General features: G+C 37.4%; 1 protein-coding gene across 1 annotated transcript; it reads left to right on the forward strand.

Annotated features, from left to right (window-relative positions):
- Positions 1-1,865: 1,865 nt before the first annotated feature.
- On the forward strand, positions 1,866-21,238 carry pip5k1ba (phosphatidylinositol-4-phosphate 5-kinase, type I, beta a). The gene is made up of 17 exons (XM_057321352.1): positions 1,866-1,990; positions 3,734-8,702; positions 8,789-8,923; positions 9,568-9,631; positions 10,201-10,269; positions 12,803-12,933; positions 13,141-13,258; positions 14,371-14,523; positions 17,399-17,695; positions 17,781-17,977; positions 18,969-19,049; positions 19,135-19,183; positions 19,274-19,358; positions 19,460-19,597; positions 19,863-19,995; positions 20,171-20,273; positions 20,413-21,238. Exons 4-17 carry the CDS (start codon positions 9,608-9,610, stop codon positions 20,413-20,415), a joined length of 1,581 nt encoding a protein of 526 aa, XP_057177335.1. The 5' UTR covers positions 1,866-1,990; positions 3,734-8,702; positions 8,789-8,923; positions 9,568-9,607; the 3' UTR covers positions 20,416-21,238.
- The last annotated feature ends 287 nt before the right edge of the window (positions 21,239-21,525 follow it).

Below are 21,525 nucleotides of genomic sequence, written 5' to 3' on the forward strand. Positions count from 1 at the left end.
GTAAATTTATTTTAGAAGAAGTGAGATTACACATGGTTGATTAAGTTTAAGTCTTAGAGCAGTTCTTGAATGAGACATGAAGAACAACTGTTTCAAAGGCAGATATGACTGTAATATTCAACATCATATGCAAAATCTACATGTGGCTATATACATGAAAAAACACAATTTTTACAGTAAATAAAATTGGCATGTGTCATTACATGCAGCTTCATAAATAAATTGCTATGATAAATAAATAAACTTCATTGAAATTCTTGTAAAATTAATTAGTAACACGAAGCAATGTGGGACACAACATGACTTTTTAAGCCACTCCCACACTACCATTTTAAACAGAAATTGTTTACTTCACTATACGATTAAAAACAGGGTGAAACCATAAATGCTTCCTCAAACACAAACAAACATTCATTCAAATTTGGCACAGATTTATATTTGGGGTGGGACGTCTAATCCTTGTATACAGTCAATACATTTACATTTATTGCAAATATCATACATTTATACAATTCTTTTCCCACGGCCACTGGATTTTTGTAAAATATGGGGGGTTTATTATTAATATTATTTAAGTAAAAATTTGTAAAGCATAGCAATAGAACGTAATCCAGCTATCTTGCTATCTTTTATGATCTGCAAATATAAAAAGAATGTTCTCATTATCTACCTTTCAGTTTGTCAATGTTGGATCAAAATTAAATGTCAAAACTGCTTAAAAAAAGTTAAAGGCGGCTAAAACGAAAATGATTAAGGAAAATCTGATTCACACTATGCACCACTACTGCCAACGTGATATTGTTTGCCCCATGAAATGATACCAAAGCTAAAGAAACATACTGTATGTCCCTATACTAGTTTAGAATAATCGTAGGCCTAATGCACTTTTAATAATAGAGAATATACTATGATAGATAGCGGTACGACCTGATACACAGTGACCTAATTTTCATCTTTAAACCACGGCCAACTTGATGATTGCTAATGTAACGCAACGTAAGGGGGCCTTGTGCAACGAGGGAAGAAAAGTTAACGTTGCCAGGAAAAATATGAACGAGAAACAATGCTGTTTTACTTTCCACGGGTTTATTAAGTCCTCACATCGTCTGCTCGTCAGCATACATGCGGGCTGAGCGACAAAACACAAAACATCCTCACGTTGGTAAACAAAAGAAAAAGAAAAAGGATAGAAGTCGGCAGAGCGGTTCTCTCGTCTTCCCCCCACTGCTTCTGTACCACCACCCACACGCATGCGCAGTGTCCTCTCTACCGTAACTGCTCTAAGTGGCCGTTACACTAAGCTACGTTTAATTTTAATTCAATTCAACTTTATTTATATAGCGCTTTTCACAATGTGCATTGTTCCAAAGCAGCTTTACAGGAGAAAATAAGAAAAACAGAAAAACACAGAAAGCTAAAACACAGCACATTGCATGGTGTTTATAGACCAAGCAAGATCATTCTAATAAATAATATCTAATAAATAAATAAATAAATGCAGTCTCCCGGTGAGCAAGCCAGCACGCCCTTCTGTGGCGAGGAACCCAAATTGCAATGATGAATTTTAGTTCTGTATCTTTGTGATTCTGTTCAGTTCCGTGTGTGTACATTATGATACATGCTGTTGTAAATATGCGATTTATAAATATTTATGCATTAGACATTTTTATCCGACATATATTTTAATATTAGGCTATGCGTGTTTTTTGAGAAACGAACCCATGTCCTGTGCATTGCAAACGAAATGCTTTGCTGAGCTACAGGGGAACTGTACAGGTATTTAACCTAAACACAAAAGTATAGCGCGATCGATCAGGAACACTCAGTTGCGTGTCAAATCCACATGAGCGCCAGCGCGTGCGCGGAGAGAGTTTGACAGTCAAAAGGAAGCTAAGCTCGACGCACTCTCAAATGACTGAGAAACAAACTGCGACTTTGTGAACTATATTTATTACCTAAAACATCTTTAATTGAGGAAGACAGGCTGACGGTAAGCTCCGTGTACCTTTCTTTCACATTCGGACTTAGTGCTTTGTTTAATGTAGGCAAATAACAGTTAATATCTAACATTACAATTGTACGTTCACGCTTACAGCAGTTAAATTATGGGGGGAAACCCGTTCATTATGTTGGATAAAACGTTTAAAACGACGGAAATTAAATTCACTTTTTGCTTTTATTTATTTTTGTATTGTTGTGTTTCTTCGTACTGTACTGTACTTTTCTGTAGCTCAGTGGTTAGAGCCGAGGAAACAAACGTATATATTGCAACGTAACTCGCTTTGGATAAAAGCGTCTGCTAAATGCGTAAATGTAAATGTCTTAGTTTCAAAAATAATAAGATTTTTGCTTTGCTTATGTGAGTTCAAATACTCAATTCTGTATTTTATTTATATTTTATTTGTAACACTCCATATGCATATAGGCTATAGGCCTGCTCTATATTTATATTCACACTTCACTGGTAAAAACCTAATGACTAAACTGGGCTGCCCTTTTAAGGAAAGTCGTCCAGGGAAATTGACTTCCTCAAAAACCTTTTTGTTTGCAGACTATCCTCATATATATATTTAGCATATTACATGAGAAATTGAAGTTGCCTTTGTTGTTGTGGTGCTGGTGGTTATAGACCTGGTAAAGACGGGTTTTATCCGATGACCATAACAAGAGAACCAGATATGATGCCATTATTAATGGTCGACCAATAATGGCTGATATGAGGCTGATGTCTATATAGTAGGACAACTGCTAGTATGCATGTTATTAGGACACTTTATTAGATAACCTGTTCATTTGTTCCACTTCCAACCAACAACAAACTGTTGCAGAAACAGACATATAGCATGAAAAGTGGATCTGCTGAGATTGAACCCAAGCATCAGAATTGGAAAGTTTAAAGACTAATGCTATTTCATGCATTCTGACTTCTTTACACTGTTAAACGTGCTGGCTTCTCATGCTTAACATGGTCAACTTGCTAAAAGGATCCCTGGGTATAGAGCGATGTATGGCTTAATATATGAACAATGGCATTGACTTTATAATTGTGAAATAAAAGAACAGTGTAACTGTCAAAAATATTTTTACTTGGAGGCCGCCATTTTTTTGCGTAAGAATCCGTGATGTCAAATGGTTGCGACCTAAACCTGTTCTCTTTCGCAACAGCGATGCACACACGTTTTCCATATATAACAGTAAAATATGACACTTAAAACATAAGATCAGATATACAAACACACAGGGACAGTAGGTGGCGGTATGTCCTCTTGACACAAGCCAGCCTGCCAGCCATAAAAGAAGAACGCGTTCAGTAGATGTCTGTTCAAGGTGAGCGTGCGTTTAATCATAGCTTTAAACTACCGCCTTTGAGACATTTAAGACTATTTAAGACATCAGCATCCACCATAATCGTATACTTTATACATTATGAGAATATAATGATAAACACAATAATAATGCTTGCGGTTTGGTTATTTATTCTGTATTAGAGCACACGTGAATATTATCCCCCGTCAGCTAATGACCGAGGGAGACAATAACGTTAGGCTACTGATGTTGATAAATCAACATCTGGATAAAATGCATTGTATAATGGCTAAAACATCGTGTATATGATAAATTCGAAATGATTTTGGTTATTAATATGCATTTTTGTGTTGTTTCTGACAAACAATATTAAAATGTAGGAAAATACACCAAATAGCATCTTTATTTTCTTTCTTTCTTCTTTTAGCATTATATAAAAGGAGGAGCGACAAAAGTAAAGGACGAGAGAGAACCAGGCCTGGACTTTACGCTATGTTTTACATGTGTGACCGGCAGTCGACCGTGAGGGAGCTGCCGGCATTTTACTTTCGTTTTGTTGTTTGTTTATTTTATTAAAGTTTTGTTGTTCAACGTTCGCCGGTTCCCTCCTCCTTCTTCCTTGCTGTGAACATTGTTACACATATATACTGTATATATTATCCTACAGAACCTTATATTTACTGAAGAACTGATTAGTGTGTCGGTTTTTAGTTTGGCTGCCTAGCTGTGCGTGCAACCAGTTTACGTCATCGAAAAAGAATATGGCGGCCTCCTTAGGTTAAAATGAGTATTACATTTAGGGTTTTTTTAAGAATTGAAAATATTTGATGTGTCTCTAACGACAAATGCTAGTAGTGTAAGGCTATTACAACGCATTAAGCCATACATCTCTCTATACACCGGGTTCCCTTTAAAAAACGAGTTGAATGTATGAAGTAGTATTTCTGTGCTCAATACACTCCCCAGCACAACTTGCTTTTGAATTGGGGTTCCATTTCTGCCAATAATGTGTCGACTGCATTGTGCTTTGTACTATACGTTTGTCTTTGTCTACTGTCATTGCCTACTTGTTCAGGTAAATGTGTAAATGTAAATGTTGTTGTGTATGTTGTCTGTTGACGTCGTCTTAATCTGTCGCCATGCTGTCTTTTTCTCTGCCATTTTTACTGGCATACTTATTGTCGTTTTGTTTGTCATCTTAACTGTTGTCCAGTTCTGTTGTCCTTAATGTCGTCTTGTTCTGTTGTCCTTTGTCATGATTCTGTCCCATCCTGTCATGCCTTCCTTGGTCTTGTGGCAGAGTCATGGCAAAGCCTTAGGTTATATGTGGAGAGAGAGATTTGACCCTTTCGGCCTTCCATATACTCTCTCTCCGGTGTTGCGTCTTTAAGCCCCGCCCTCTCGTTCCCTCCTTAGCTTCCCCTTAGTGTTTGATCCTTGTCACCTGCCGGTCACCCTCCCTGTGTTATCATCCCTCGTTTGTATTCCCCTTTAAAAAGCCCTCATGTCTATTGTCTTGTGCTTGTTCGTTGTGTATTGAAGTCGTGCTTCTGTGCTTGTTGCTATTTACCCTGCGTGTACGCCTTGCCTTGCCTTGCGCCTTGCCTTGCCTACCCTAGTCCGTGTTTGTTAGACGTTGTGTCGATCCCTGTATTTAGTTTATTTTTTGCCCCCTCGTGGGAAGTGTTTTGTTTTGAATTCTTCTTTTGTTACTGTGTCCCTAGTTCATGTTTTGTGGGTGTTTTGTTTTGTATTTAATAAATCTGTGTTAACCCCTTCATCGCTGCAGCCTGTGCTTGGGTTCTTTTCCCCACACAACCGTGACAGTCCTTACTGTCGTCCTGTTCTGTCGTCTTAGGGGCCAATCACACAGAACATGTGCCTCTACAGTAGGGACCACAGAACAAGACGACATCGAGACGACAGAACAGCACGACAGGACAGGCCGAAAGTAAAGATGACAGAACAAAACGTCAATACGGACAACAAGAAAAACCACAGAGAAAAAGACGGCAGGACGACAGATTAAGACAATGTCAACAGACAACATACCCGTCAATTTATACAGATTTACCTGAGGTTTACAAGTAGGCAATGACTATAGACAAAGACAAATCTATAGTAAAAAGCACAAAGTGGTCGACACATTTTTGCCACAAATGGAACCCCATATGCCAGACTGTTTTAGGCTGATTGAAAGAAAACAAGTCAAATTCCCACCCAATACAACTGAGGGTTTTAGAAGAGCATTTTACGTTGAACCTTGAAGCTGATGGGCTACAGCAGCACAAAGACTACACCACGTGCTACTCCTGTCAACTAAGAACAGGAAGAAGCAAAAAATCTGGATGTTATCTTTGATGATGGCTTAAAGTTTGACAAACAGATTAACATGGTGGTCAAGTCCTGTTTCTTCCAGCTTCGACTTCTGGCATAAGTAAAACCTATCTTGTCCAGTAAAAACTTAGAAAAAGTAATTCATTCTTTCATACATGTAGACTGGATTACTGTAACTCTCTGTATTTCGGGATCGGTCAGTCAGCCCTATCACGTTTGCAGTTAGTACAAAATTCAGCTGCGAGGGTGTTAACAAGCACTAAAAAACGAGATCACATCACCCCAGTGCTACGTTCCCTGCATTGGCTTCCGGTGCAATATCGTGTACATTTTTAAATTCTCCTTATAGTGTTTAAATCCTTACACGGTTTGGCCCCCTCCTATCTTTCAGACTTACTGGTTGAACATCAGCCCATTTTGTCTCTTCGGTCATCAAACCAAAGCTTACTGTGCATCCCGAAGTCGAGGTTGAAGTGCAGATGTGACCGTGCCTTTTCAGTCGCTGCCCCTAGACTGTGGAATTCCTTGCCCCTCAGAATCAGATCTGCATCTTCTTTATCTGTTTTTAAATCAATGTTGAAAACTTACCTTTTTTACTTTGCTTTTTGTAATTAGTAGCTTTTAATTTTTCTATGTATTTTTGTTTGTTCTTTTGAAATTGTTTTCTTTTGTGCAGCACATTGGTCAACCCGGGTTGTGTTTAATAGTGCTATATAAATAAAGATGACATTGACATTGACAAGCAAACAAAAATAGTTCAGAAAAACTGAAAGGGTTAAGCTTTGTGTCACCGCATATTGCAACAGTGTTTGTGAGTGGGTAAAGCAATTTCCCTGAGGTCCCTGTGGTTAAAATGGTTTCATTAATTTCACAATATTTTTGAGTATAAATAAAGTTCTGTCATGACAACTCTCGGAGGGTTTAGCATGGTAGTGTACATGACAATGTATTTGGTCTTGGCGGAATAGATCTGCTACGCTGCTGCGGCGGAACAAGTACAGCAACTTGCTACTGCCAATACATCCACAACATCCTGCTGTGTGCATGTAAGGAATGCTGATGCTACACATATAACATATATGAATAAACCCAGTATACGTACACGATAACCTTGTAGCAGATCTATACAAGTGGAGCTGGGGAAGGAGGAGGGTTTCTGAAGCGCGCTGCTTGCTACAACAATCACTAGCCAAGATTTAAATGTTGAGCAGCAAGCTCATTGGCTGCTGATACAGAAGGAACCAATCAGCTGCACCGTGTGGTAAAGTCATTATGTCAGATCGGTTTAGACTATAGGACTGCGCCATCTAGAGTTTCATGCCAGAACTTTTACTTTTAATGTCATTTACAGTTTACAGGTTGCTTAATCCTATGAAATAAATAGACATTTGTCAAAGCAACCATTAAAACGCATGCACTCAGCTGAACCCATTTTGCTTCCATTCAGTTAGTATCCTGTTTAAATCTTGAGCATTATCTGTGTTGCCTTCGTATTATATTCAGCAAAGTGGTCTATTTTTTGGTCTATCGTGTTTACAGAGGTGATATGAACGGGTCATGTGATAAGTTTCACGTCATGTGTCATTTACAATGTGTTCACTCCACACCAAATGCAAACACACGCCTCTCCGGACTGATAAAGACCTATTGTTTCAGAGCAGGCCGGGTGTGATGGTGATGTGATATCAACACAAGGTTGCTGTGTATTTTAATGGATTTGAGCAACTTTTAGCAATGCTGATGCCGTCGTCGTGTGATTTGGCTTGCAAATATTCTTATTTCTGACTAAAAACAGGATTAGAACCTTGAGTTACCAAAGAGAACATCCGGCTTTCACTTTGGCTATTATGTTTTGTGTGGTCTAATTTATTTGTTGGAAGCTGTCCATTGCATCCGATATTTGTATTTTCTGCATTTGTGGAGAGAGATTTTCGGATTGGGATCGGATTTGATATCTACTGGTTTGTTTTCCACGAATTGCAGATCAGTTGTGCAATATGTGGGTCATGGAATTAAGGGGCATGAAAGCTAGTGGGAAAGCGTTGGGCCATGACATATAGCATAAAGTACTTGCAGTAATATTATTGCAATAAAATGATTGTGAACAGTTTATCTTGCACTTATTGCTTTTTAATTTGTCACTATGAATGCTTGGATGTTGGAAAGTGGTTGTTATGGTGATGTTCTGGGTAGTTACTAGGGTTCTGCTAGTAAAAAAAAAGCAAGCAACATTATAATATATTTCACACTTGCTAACACAATGCTATACAAATTTAGCTGTATATTGCGCTATATAGGTTATTGTGCTATAAAGTTTCGAAGTAGGAATTTAAATTAAAGGGGGTCGTACACCGGACACGGAAGCGCCGAGCCGTGCAGCGTCGTGTCTAGGACAACTCTGTTATTAATGTGGTAGAATCTAGAGTTTTTTGTGTTAATGCACCTTTTTTCCATTATTCCCAAACAGATAAATGGATCTTGCCGCTTATGGTGAAGGCAGTTTGTACATTACCGTAAAAATGATTTCAGTCAAATAACATATACTGTAATTTAAGAACAGCATCCAGAGTTGTAGCGGAGTGCAGCTATAAGGCGCCGAATGGTTTCTTTTTGCAAACAATGGGGCTTGCACTGCACGGCTCGGCACTTCCATGTCCGATTTGCGGCCCCCTTAAGAACATTTTTGTGTAACCACAGCTTTTGTATGTTTATTTTAGAAAAAACTGTTTCAATTTCACATCTAAGATAATTGGGACAAAGTTGTTCATAAACACTGCTTATATAATGATTAGAACTTTGCCCTGTACAGTATAATCACCTTCAGTGCTGACATGGATATGTGACCGACCAAAAAAGCAAAGCAGTGAAAACAATAGCGCCTTAAGCCATATCCGTCTTACCTTACTGCCGCGTTACGTACTCTGCTGCGATTGTTTGTTTGCTTTGTGGGCAGTGACATGCGGAACCGACCTTCGTAGGAACGATTTCACGACTAACTGTTGCAAGTCCGTCTTCTTTGGTGTTAAAGGTTAAACAGCCTGTCAAGGAAGAGCTTTACAGTAGGAGACTTTCCCAACTATCTGGCATTTGTAGTTTGTTACTGTTACTGCTGCTAAGGTATGTGCAATTCATTTGTATTTTTTAGCATGGACGGCTGTGTCGCAAACAGCCAAACATGGGTTCCTGAGTTTCACTGACATCTACAAGTGCTTTAAACACCCATTAATGCTTGGAAAGTGGACCAATCATAAGCTGAAAATTATTCTCTTGGGGTCTTGAGGTAATGCACCTGCAATTTCTAAAATGTAAGAACATTTCATATGTATTGCTTTGTTCAAGGTATAATATGAGCCAGGTTTAATAATTATCAACAGCAGTTGTGATACAACGATGACCACAATAAAATATTAGACATACAACCATGCACTTTTATTGGTTACAAATGTGCAGCTTTTATTTTTGTTATAGAACTCAAATTAATTCTTCACAAAATCCTTAAAGGTTTGCTATTATTTGAGTTGTAAATAGTATTATTTTCCTAATGTTCTAAGCTTCTGTAGGTATACCATAACATGCATTCAACTAGGAACATTTCTTTGGAACAGCTGAAATGAGCACAAAAACAAGGTTGTATAGATGTCATGCATTACCAAATGGATTTGAATATCTCTCAGAGTCTGTTTTATAACATTCGCTGGTTTGTATTGAGTAACTTTTGGAACAATCAAGCTTTACTCGGAGCACATGTAAAAATAGCGTGCTTCGTGCGTGTATTTATAGCTGCTCTGTAACCTCTATCCTCCCCCTCATAAACATATTCTTTCCATCTTTGTTTACTTTCACTATCACTCCATTTCCTTCACGTCTTCCACTTTCAGTATTAGTCCCTCAACACTTATGTGCTATTTTTTCCTCCTGTACTAGAGGATTGAAGTCATATTGAGCTGGATATGCAGTGGCTCCAATGAACAAGAGAGCGGTTTACAAGGTAAGGAGAACTGTACTGGTGTGAAGTAGAGAATACATGATAAAACGGGGGAACCTTCCGAGAACAATTTTTAAATATTTATTGTGACTGTAAAAGATACTTTATAAGACATAGGATAGATTCCAATGATGACTATTTTTGTGAGACTCACCCATATATAGACAAACAAATAGGTTATTTGCATAAAGTGATGTTATGTGATAAACAGAAGCATTTGCTTTGTTTGTTAATAACATCACGTCAAAAAAACAGAACTGCAAACTTCTCTAACTTTTGTGGGATTTTACTACAAATGCTGAAATGTTTAATGTCAGGAGGAAACAAGACGCTCACATTTCTTCTGAAATGCTGTATGGTTGCATTTCTTGCATCAGCAGCTTTGATCTACACCAAGAACAGGAACATTGCAGTTCTTCATTTCCTGTCTGATGATGCACAATGCACGCATTAACAAATGAGGCTATGCTAATAAACACTTTATTCTATTTAGTACTACTTTTAATAAACTGGTAATTTTTGGGGCCTAGTATTATTAGATCTTAAATCTTGCTTTTTACTTTGAATACCAGATGAATTCAACATCAGATGACACCGGAGGTGGGAGACCTCAAAAAACTGCCGGCAAAGACCACAAAAAGGTAAAGTACATGAATTATAGTTTTATCTGTTGGGAGATGTATCTGTCATGAAATACGTGGTGGAGAACCCAAATGCAGGCAGGCAGTGATTAAGGGGTTAACACAAAAGACTTTATTTTAACAAACACAAAACAAGGACCCGCGATGGGGTAAAACAGCAACAAGAAATAATAAACAAGCACAGAACGAAGACTGACTAAACACTAGACTGAATAAACACTTGACAAACTAAACTAAACTAAACACTTACTAGCCGATGACACAGCTACAACAGGAACAGGCAATAACGCTAACGCTGGACGAGAACAAAACAACTGAAGACAGCACATAGCACACGCAATGACCGACACAGGACAATGAAACATGAGGGTATTATATAGGGAGACAGACAAAGGATAATTAGCAAGGGGCAGGTGTGGGAGATAAAACACTCAGGGAAAGTTAACGAGGAAACGAGATGGCGGGAACAGAGACGAGACACTGGAGAGAACGTATATTATTGTCAAAAGGACAATAATATGTTTCTCTCCACACATAACCAAAAGCTTTGTCATGACTCTGCTACAGGACCAAGAAAAACATGATTAAATGAAGCAGAGCCATGACAGTATCTGTATCACAGTCAGCTATAAATTGTATTTATTTAAATTCTTAGTGGCTGCACCAGAAACGTTAGAAACAAGATTTACTACGATTTAAAATATTTGAGAATATACGACCGCAACTTTAGCTTGGCTACTGTACAGTTGTGTTAGGTGTTAGACCTTTTTACACACACATTGTCCAGTTGTAAAATGTATTGAGGTTTCTCTTTCATAATTTTTTAGATCATTTGTGTTTTCAGCATTTCTTTTACATTTACATTCATGCATTTGGAAGACGCTTTTGTCCAAAGTGACCTAAATTTTGCATCATTACAGTATGTACTAATTTAAATCTTGTTTTTATTGTGCATTCCAAGTATCACTTGATCCAAATCCAATACTTTTATATACAGTATATTGTATTATATAATATCAATATCAATCAAACTGCAGTTGGTTCGTTTTGATTAAGTAAAATACAGCTAACTAACACAATAAAACAATAAAAACATGATAACACGAAAAAACATGATTTTTTATCTGTTTTTGCAAATAAACTCTTCATATAGCCTACTTTCCCTAAACGTGTTCATGCGAAATAAAACATATGCATTACTTTATCTGTGGTGTTTGGGGTGGCCTGTTTCTAGGTCTTGGTCCGCTTTTAGATTAATTCTGTCCAGCCCAACATGTTTTTCTGTGCCAGGGGCACAATGTAGCATTTGTGCCATGAGCTCTTTTGGGATTAGGTGGGATTTGATTTCTCTGCATCCCACTCTGATTTATAATTCCTGCGGTCTAAAATGGTGTTTTTCCACTTGCTGTTACAAAATGATGACCATACTATAACTATTTGCCATGTTGTGCATCGTAAACAACATAACATTAGCTGATCACAGTGGATGCTTGCCCTCTCAAAAAGACATTAGGAAGAATTTTGAGATAGAAATGTCATTTTTGAGATGATTGAGAAATTTTGGGCCAGTCAACAAAATTGTGCTGACTTAAATGTGTCACCATAGTAAAGTTACCTAGCTGGCTGGCATAGATAAAGTTCATTGGAAATAGCAAAAATGACTTAAGCCCATTGCACATTGAGTCTGAAATTTGCGTCCGAAATTTCCGCACGTTAAAAAATAAATACGACCTCACGTTGTGTCAATCACATTTACACACTGCCTCCGATATTTTCCTCCGTCATAAAAAAATTCGGACCGGGTTCGATTTTCGGTGTTTTTCGCATCTGTCAAGCATTTTGAGTGGCCTTTTTTAACAATTCAGAGACACCGTACAAACGAGAGCCAAATACGAAAAAACGCATATGAAAATTTCGGACTGTATGTGCAAAGACCTTTAGAACGTCTTAGAGGCTTAAGTAAGAATGGGCTGAAAATTTTAAATTAACTGTTTGCATTGCTGTTTTGTTCTCAACTCAACTTTATTTATATAGCGCTTTTTACAATTTTCATTGTTACAAAGCAGCTGTACATGAGACATATTGACTATAAGCAAAACAATTAAAGTTTTACCTGTAAAAACAAGAAAAAGGTGAAAATACAGAAGACAGACATACCCACATACAAAACACTCCACACACACAATATGCATACTTTGTTCCACCAAAGGTTTGCAGTTAACAGTAAACGTTACAGTACACTGCAAAATATGTTTTTTTTTTGTCTGGCTTATGATAATGGCACATACTAATGCTAAATAATTAAATTCATCATGTTTCAGCAGTATTGCCAGGGCAAGATAAAACATTTAATTTAATTTAATCTCCAAACTTTGACTTCCTTGCCTTCTACTTACAGTACTCCCATGTGTAGCACCATTGATAATAACCTTTATCTCTACACAATGACAGATCCTCTTCCTGTATGTGTCTGTTTTCTCTGACCGTGATCTAAGGCCTCATCTACATTAAATGTGTGAATGTTTGGCTCTAGCCCACAGCAGAAGCCTTGAGAGGGGCCATTCAGCTTGGCATTGGATACACAGTTGGCAATTTAACCTCCAAACCAGACAGAGATGTTCTCATGCAAGACTTTTACGTTGTTGAGAGTGCCTTTCTTCCCAGGTACTTAATATCCATGTAGCAGTTTGTTTGTAGAACAGTTTTGTAGAATTTATAATTGCTTAAATAGTAGTTCTGGGAACATGCTTACCTTTGTAATAGCTTTTTTATCAGGAGCATGATGCTGAAAAAAGTTAAAAAGGCAGCATGCTAGGTTTTGGAATAATACTGCAACATTATGGGTTTAAAATTTTGTGTTTTGTTTTTCAGTGAAGGCAGTAATCTGACCCCAGCTCACCACTATCCTGACTTTCGCTTTAAAACATATGCGCCTCTGGCTTTCCGCTATTTTAGGGAGCTCTTCGGAATTAAACCAGATGACTACCTGGTAAGAGAAACTTTTACAACGGCTTACAATGACATAATGATACATACAGTACATGTCAGATGACTTTTATATTCTTTTCAATAGAATGAAATGATGGATTCATTCACAGGAAACCGTTTGTGCCTGAAAAGTCCAGGAAGTTCAGGGTGGAATTTATTTTGAAAAGGTTACTTACAGTTTTCAAACCTCAGAACCAAAGGGTGCCACTATAGAGAGATGTTTTCTATTCATATTGATGGTCAACAAGAAAGTTGTTCAATGGGAGATTATTAAACTATTAGCGTCAATCAAAAATATCTGGTTACAATCCTTAATGTATTAAGTAATCTATCAGTCAAATGTATTAAGTGTCCTGTGGATGATGATGATACTCCATTCGAAGAGTAAAGCTCTTGATGTGTAAACGCTAGATGGAAAAACGCAATTGTGTTTCTTAATGTGTCCGTTTAAAATTCACTTGGCAAAAGGAGCAATAAAAACAATGTCATTTTCTCCTTATTTGGAGTGACGTTATGTATGGTGTCCCGTTCCTGAAGGGCCTTTCGGAGGGCACTATCAAAGATATTAATAATAACAAGATGCACCACTGCCGTTTACAATGAATGGCGAGGAATCCAATGCTCAATATGGCCGCTTTAGCAGAGGAAGTCCCGCCTTACAGTAAAACGAGCCAATTGTCAATCAGTAAAGACCGATGATTCTCTCGTGAGGCACTTCCCAGCCTGTGCACAGGTGCATTAGATGAGGTGACCTCGAAAAAGGCGATTTTTAGCGCAGTTTAAGCTTAGCAAAACAAAGTTATGATACAGTTCATGTCATGTTTAATTATTGATCGAAAATATGTTGTTTAATTGTGATTTTTGCCAGCGATTTGAGAAATATATGTAAATCAAGTAGATTGGACTGTGGACTTGCTACGACGTAATCAGCTGCCCAGAGGCGTTGCAAACATGGTCACTGAGTGGCACGACTTCCGTTAATGGACTTTGGTGAAATATATCCCATTTGGAACGCACCGAAGGTTTCCTGAGATTGACCCAAGTGCACCAGTGTTGGTAGATTATGTTGATATTTTGTTCGTTTTTATCATGTTTTTTCTTCTTGATCTGCAGTACTCTATTTGTAAAGAGCCTCTGATCGAGCTGTCAAACCCTGGAGCGAGTAGTTCTTGGTTTTACTTAACCAGTGATGATGAGTTCATCATAAAAACTGTGCAGCACAAAGAAGCAGAATTTCTACAGAAGTTACTTCCTGGTTACTACATGGTAAACCACACAATCACACAGTTCTTCAACAAGCTGCACTTTACCAACACATGACAATATTTTACCACACGTTTACTACAATAACTGTGCTGTCCAGTAAATTACAGTTGTTTTTAGAACTACTCTAACAAGAGTAGCCAGTAGATTTACAGGAAATGTATTTCAACATGCATGAATTCTTAATAACAATCATACCATCACATAGGCCTACTCACACATACAGATACAGATACTACGGTTTAAGCACATTTTGTTTATTTATTGCATACAGTAAGTACTACAATAAAAGTTTATGCTACTAATGTGTAACGTTGTTGTCCCAAAACATGAAACTGAGAGCAGGATCCAATTATTTAATAAAGTAAACAATAATCAATGACATGATCCAATGACTAGGCAACACATTACGTACGTACATTCAATAACCAACCCTAGACACATGAAACACCGTGGTATATATACACTCAGGGATTAAAGACTAACAAGGCACACCTGATGACAATGAAACAATAAGGGCAGGGCTACTCAAAAGGCTACAAAGACCACAGACAATGACTACAACTAACACTTCAAAATAAAAGACATGAAAGACCCACACATAACCATAACATAATTGGAACATATAGTTTCTCTGTTGGAGGGTTGCCAAGTGACATGTTCTTATTCTTTACAACTGTGCTTGCTATCTACTATCCGCTTGTTAAGGCTTGTTAAGGCAAATCCATTCCACTTGAGGAGTGCTTGATAAATCAAACTCAATTTCGCGTTTTAGCTACAGCCTTGACTTTCATGCTTCTACTTCCTCAAATCCATTCTGCCTGGCTCATTTAAAGTGGGGCAGTTTTCCAGACAGGGATTAATACTAGTCCTAGACTAAATTCAGTGTTAGAGCTGTGCAAACTTAAGACAACTTGCACTCAAAATGCATACAAGTAATGTTTTTTGTAAGGCATGTTTGTAAAAACTACTTAAGTGCCGTAATTAAATTAAGGCCTAGTTCTGGTTTAAGGTAATCTCTTAAAGTAAAACCGACCCATAAAGTCCGTACAAAATATGCCCTATTCGCACAGGATTAGGGATATATGATTATAGAATACATACCCATATTTATACTTACCTGCAGTGGCAGCGCTAGGGGTGGGCTAAGAGGCCTGAAGCCCTGAATGTTTTATTACCATGCCGTGTACGAATCACTTAGGGGCCGTTTACATTTTAGGTCTTTTGCGTGTCTACCCATGGGCAAATGTGAGTGGGTCCTTCTTCTTGGAAATACGATGCTACTCTCCCAGCAGCTTCTGTGGTGTAGTTAGTGAGACGTGTGACATGTAGTACTGATGCTACATATGAGTGCCAGATTGAATCCACCTTTTGCCGAACTACATTCACATCACATATCAAATCATACAGGCATTTATTTTCAACAAAATATTTGAAAATGGCTAACAGGTGTTTGTAATAAAGTGTATGGTGAGGTTAAGGGTAGTAGAGATGTTTTATTAGTTGTCGTCTATTTAATAATCTTAATACATATAGTCATTTACACTCTTATTATTATTGTATAATGTACAACATTACCTTGTTTACCTTGCTGTCGAAACAGAATGAAGTTGAATTTATATCTCTGAATGAGCTCGTCAATATCAATCTAATTGAGGTGGCCAAACATATGAAGGAAGGCGGGATTTGCTATGGACAGAAGCCTTGGTTACGGTCTGCTTTAACTGTGAAAGAGCCAGCGCGATGTTAGCTAAATGTTTAATGTTTGATAACTGTTTTATTATAGAAATGTTAGGGCCATTCACATGATGTGTGTAAAAGCACTTGCTAAATGCTGGTTGCGTCGCTTTTTCCCTCTTTCTTTTTTTAATTTATATTTTAGGGGCTTTTTGCCTTTATTTGATAGGACAGTGGAGAAAAGACAGGAAAGCTTTGGTTAGAGACAGGGGAGAGGGACCGCCAAAAGTCAGAAGTGATTGATGCGCATTAACATTTAAATAACAAACCTGAGTAACAATCGATGTCCAGTAATGCGCAACACGGTCGCGAACAGACGGAGGTGCCCTGTTAAAAGATTGGCAAAAGTGGGATTCGAACCTGCGTCAAATAGCGCCAAAACTACTAGTCACGCGTTTTTCTCACCACTCCACTGAAGTTGCTGGTAAACTAACATCGTTTTTACTCAAGGTTTTTCTGGGGGAGGACCCACCCACATTTTTTGTGCTTCCGACATCCATTTAACAAATGATACTAATATACGCTCACAATTTGCTGTATACTGAAAAATTACAATCGTGACCTTTATCTCCATAATAAGAACCCAAAAAGAATGACGGTGGATAATTTTTATGAATCGTTAAAATACACAAGTTGGTGTCAGGGACGCTGTGAGCCTGGAGACTTCGGTGAACACCAGGACTTCATAAGAGCTTATCTTAAATGTGTGATATGGAAAAATAGTGGTCATAAACGGCTGTTGAGATACTAGTCTCTCATGAGATGAGTGGTGGCTTACCTGGAAGCATAATTCTGTATGTCGTGATTTAAAAAACGGATTAGCATAGATTATTTGTATGTATTATCTATTCCAGCTTCATTATCTATACCAAGCATTACCGCTACATTTACATTTACTCATTTGGCAGACGCTTTTATCCAAAGCGACTTACATTGCATTATACTATATACATTAATTTATTTCTGAGTTTGTGTAATCCCTGGGATCGAACCCATGACCTTGGTGTTACAAGTGCCATGCTCTAACCACTGAGCTACAGGAAAGCCATCCCAGCACATGCAGATTTTGACTCGTGCATGAAATTCAAAACTCATTGTCTTTTGTAGCGTGAAACTGACCTGTCCATACTTGTAATTGCAGAATCTGAATCAAAATCCAAGGACACTCCTCCCAAAGTTTTACGGGCTCTACTGCATCCAGTGTGGTGGTGTCAATATCCGTTTAGTGGTGATGAACAACGTTCTGCCCCGGTCTTTAAAAATGCACTACAAATATGACCTTAAAGGCTCCACGTACAAACGCAGAGCATCACGGAAAGAGCGTGCCAAAACCTCTGCAACCTTTAAAGACCTGGACTTCCAGGAGATGTTCGACGGTCTTTATTTTGATGCAGACACATACAACGCTCTTATGAAGACGCTTCAGAGAGATTGCCGGGTTAGTTGAGTTGTTAAGTACAGCGTACAGAAATCTTTGGTTTGAATGTTTTGTGGTCATTATGTTCATGCGTTATGTTGCACAGGTGTTGGAGAGCTTTAAGATTATGGACTACAGTTTGTTGCTGGGAATCCATGTTCTGGATAGGAAGATGAGGGGGAGAGGAGGCAGAGGCGACAGTAAACGTCAGGGTGGGCAGAAGGTCTTGTACTCCACGGCTTTGGAATCAATTCAAGGAGACGGAAAAGCTGCTGAGGTGCTCGCTGACACAGACGATGACTCGTGAGTCTTGGGGGTGGGGAGTTTGGTTGCTGGAAAAAGCCAAAAATAAAGAAACAATAAAACAAGGGATTTAACCGGAAACATTTAATGGATAGTACTGTCAAATTTGCTAAAAGATTAGAAAAACAAGATGTACAAGTAATTATCTACAGTACTGTATTAATGGGAAAAGAAGGGGAAGAGACACATGGGAAAGAAAGATAGAATGCAAAATAAAACCAAACAGGTTGTTGACAAATGTGCCGTACACATGTACTATGGTGTGACATAGCAAAATTTAGAAAACAAACTTTGAATAATTTATTATTTGATATTATTACACGGCTCGTTGGAATGCTTGATTCTGATTGGCCAGTAGCGACATTTGCAGGTTTGTTATTCCCAGATAACAACCTCTCAAAACTAATAACACATGGTAACCCGGCTGCAGCAAATCATTTTGACAGGTTTTTTTGACAAATTAAATGTAAATGTATCTTTTAATAACATATATGACATTATATTCACAAATGGTTAAACCAAATTGCCTGTTCGTGACATTTGAACGTCGTTTCTTACCTTAAAACTGAAAGTAAACGGCTTTTCCTCGCGGAAGGTCTGCATTCAGTAAAAATAAGCTAATAAAATATTTCAAATTCACATTTCATGTCCAGTTTTTTTCTCATGTGGCAAATAGCCGTGTAATAAGCTGGATAATGTACAATCAGCCAGCTGTTATCGCGAAATAAGCCCCTGATCACACTGTCGGGGCTTATTTCTGCGATAACAACCGGCTGCCTGTACATTATCCCTTACTTAATAATAAGTTAAAAAAATTGCTGTCACACTATAGGACACATTTAGGGTGAATGGATCCTTCCACAAGAATTACAAAAACATAATGCTTTTCTTTTAAATTAATTATTTATGAATTATTAATAAATAAATAATTGTAATAAATAATTGTTTTGACTACTTTTAGATGTGTTTAAACATTTGTCGTTGGTTCTAGAATGGGTGGCATCCCTGCTAAACACAAAGATGAGAAGTTACTGATCTTCTTGGGCATCATTGACATTCTGCAGTCGTACAGGTATAAACCACATGTCGATCAAATATAAGAACATTTTACTATTGCTGTGAAGAGGTTTAAAAAATTTCTGCATTCTCTAAAACAGATTTATAAAAAAGGTCGAGCACTCTTGGAAGGCTCTGGTACACGATGGCGTACGTATTTTCTCTTACAAAACATTTCTATTCCCCTTTACATTACACATTATTTTGATTTGTGCTTCTTTTAAATGATGTGTGCTACAGGATACAGTATCTGTCCACAGACCTAATTTCTACGCTGACAGATTCCTGAAGTTCATGGGCAGCACAGTATTTAAAAAGATCCATCGTAAGTTTGACGCCTCCTTGTTATTTATGCTATTTATTAGATTTTATAAGAACACATTTTATATGCTTGATCACTTATTCTTTTTATTTTCATGGTTTTAGCCCTCCGTGGTGCCTCCTCTAGAAGGAAGAAAAACTCTATACGGCCATGTAGGTCGGCCTCACAGGAAGCTCTGTCAACCGTGATAGAAGAGAGTTTAGATAGGAAGGCACAAAGTCTTGAAAACCTTGATGATCCAGGTGCTTATTTTACAAGTTGAATCTTTTCTATTACAAATGTATTTTTTATACTTTTATACCTTGTGAGGTACGTAAAAAAAAAATCAAGTGGTGTAGTCGGGTTTAAGATGTGATAACTTTATGGCAATCCCAGAATGCTTTGTAGAAATCTCAGTGAAATGAAAAGGGTTATATATAATAATATAAAATATATATTTTATTAAAAAGTTATAAAAACTAAAACAGTGCCGATGTATGTAGACACAAAACTGCTTTTCTTCAACAGATCCGAGCTCCTCTCAGAAAACTGATGTCATTCTAATCACCACCAGCATCCATCCAGCATTTTCTGTGAACACCATTTCTTCTGCTTCCTCTATAGATGATAAGGTTGAACAGGAAGCAGACTCAGAGAGCAGGTGTTTGTTCAGTCGACATACCAAAGAATCACTAAATTGTCTAAAGAAACAATACCAAACTTCCATATTTTGGACTTTTCTTCCGCTTTATACAACTGCTGATAAATAATTTCAACCAAATGACTGGCATAGGCTTCTATTTGACTGATCAAGATCACTGTGTTGTTTTTCATAGAGATCACAGAATATCCACCTCGACACTTGCTTTGGAGGATAGTGCTCTTCCAACCTCAAATTCACAGGCGAGCACACCCGAGTCGGGTCTAGATGTGTACTTGGTCAGTATTTAGTTTAGTTTTTTTCTTTTGTAGTTTCATGTGTAACCACACACCACCAACCACAAAATGTATAACAGCTTATTGTGTCATTATTGGTCCAGATCATTGTTTAATGCTCATATTGCTTTGTCTTTTGTAGTGATACATCGATTGGAACGGACCATCAAAACATCTACGAGACTGAGAGGCAGTGGACAGATGTCACATTTTATATCATTATTAAAATCATTTCATTTAATAATGGCAAGACTTGCCACTTGCTGTCTCACCATAGACTTTTGCACAACAGATTTTGTAGCTGCTAATACGCATAAGATTAAGAAAGAAAAATCTTATGTCTGAAACCGTGGCAAAGCGATTGCCACACTATTGTAGTGTGTGCACTTTGTACCCACTTGCAGGCACAAGTTTGTCATTTAACATTAGTTACATTCCCATTACAGCATAAAGCCTACATCGAATGAATGCATTGGTTGATATGCTATGTAAAAGGTGTAATACCAGATGTGTCCAGTATAGAAAATATTATTTAACAGTTATTTAACAATTATTATTTTATAATTAAAAATTAATTATTATTAATTAATTTAATAATCATGTCATATTTTGTGAGCACTCCTAACTTAAATTATTTGTGATTAATTAAGTGATTATTTTATTAATTTTAATTGATTGTTACAGTACAATGATTAGTGCCAAATAGTATAAATGGTGACAAAAATGAACATGAAGTTTGATCATTGACTTTGATGCACAATTAAGTCTATGTTATGATCAAGAGAGTCATTGTAATGTTTAGCTCGACTGTGTAAAGATTTATATGGGTTCAACAACGAAGAACTTTAAGGACTTTTATAAAAGCATAATATATTTTGATTAGATACATATAATATATAATTTAAGTGTGCTACTATGTATAGTGTTTTACAGTTGCTCTTATGCTATTAAATGCTGCATCTTACAAATTGTTCAGAATTGTGTGAAGTCAATCTAAGCATATATAGAGAAGTTATTATAGGTTTGGTACCTACCAGAAGCAGAGTTAAATAGATGTTTTTATTTAGGATTATTTTGCGTAATTAGAAATAGCAGTTTTAGCAGATGTCCAGGATGTTTTTTACATATACCAACTGCATTAAACTTTTTCACTGTGAATAAATATAGCATCCACTAGGGGGTGCTGTATCAGTATTTTTCAGGTTTCAACTCCCAAGTTATAGACTGTAGTAAATTCATAATGAAACACGTTTAT

This window comes from Triplophysa rosa, linkage group LG22, assembly GCF_024868665.1.
Source record: "Triplophysa rosa linkage group LG22, Trosa_1v2, whole genome shotgun sequence".
NCBI classification, from domain to species: Eukaryota; Metazoa; Chordata; class Actinopteri; order Cypriniformes; family Nemacheilidae; genus Triplophysa; species Triplophysa rosa.

Excerpts from the sequence above, each read along its gene's own strand:
- pip5k1ba (XM_057321352.1), top strand. The coding sequence starts at position 9,608 with ATGAACAAGAGAGCGGTTTACAAG. Across the intron at positions 13,259-14,370 it reads TTAAACCAGATGACTACCTG|TACTCTATTTGTAAAGAGCC; the intron begins GTAAGAGAAACT and ends CTTGATCTGCAG. Across the intron at positions 19,996-20,170 it reads GAAGCAGACTCAGAGAGCAG|AGATCACAGAATATCCACCT; the intron begins GTGTTTGTTCAG and ends TGTTTTTCATAG.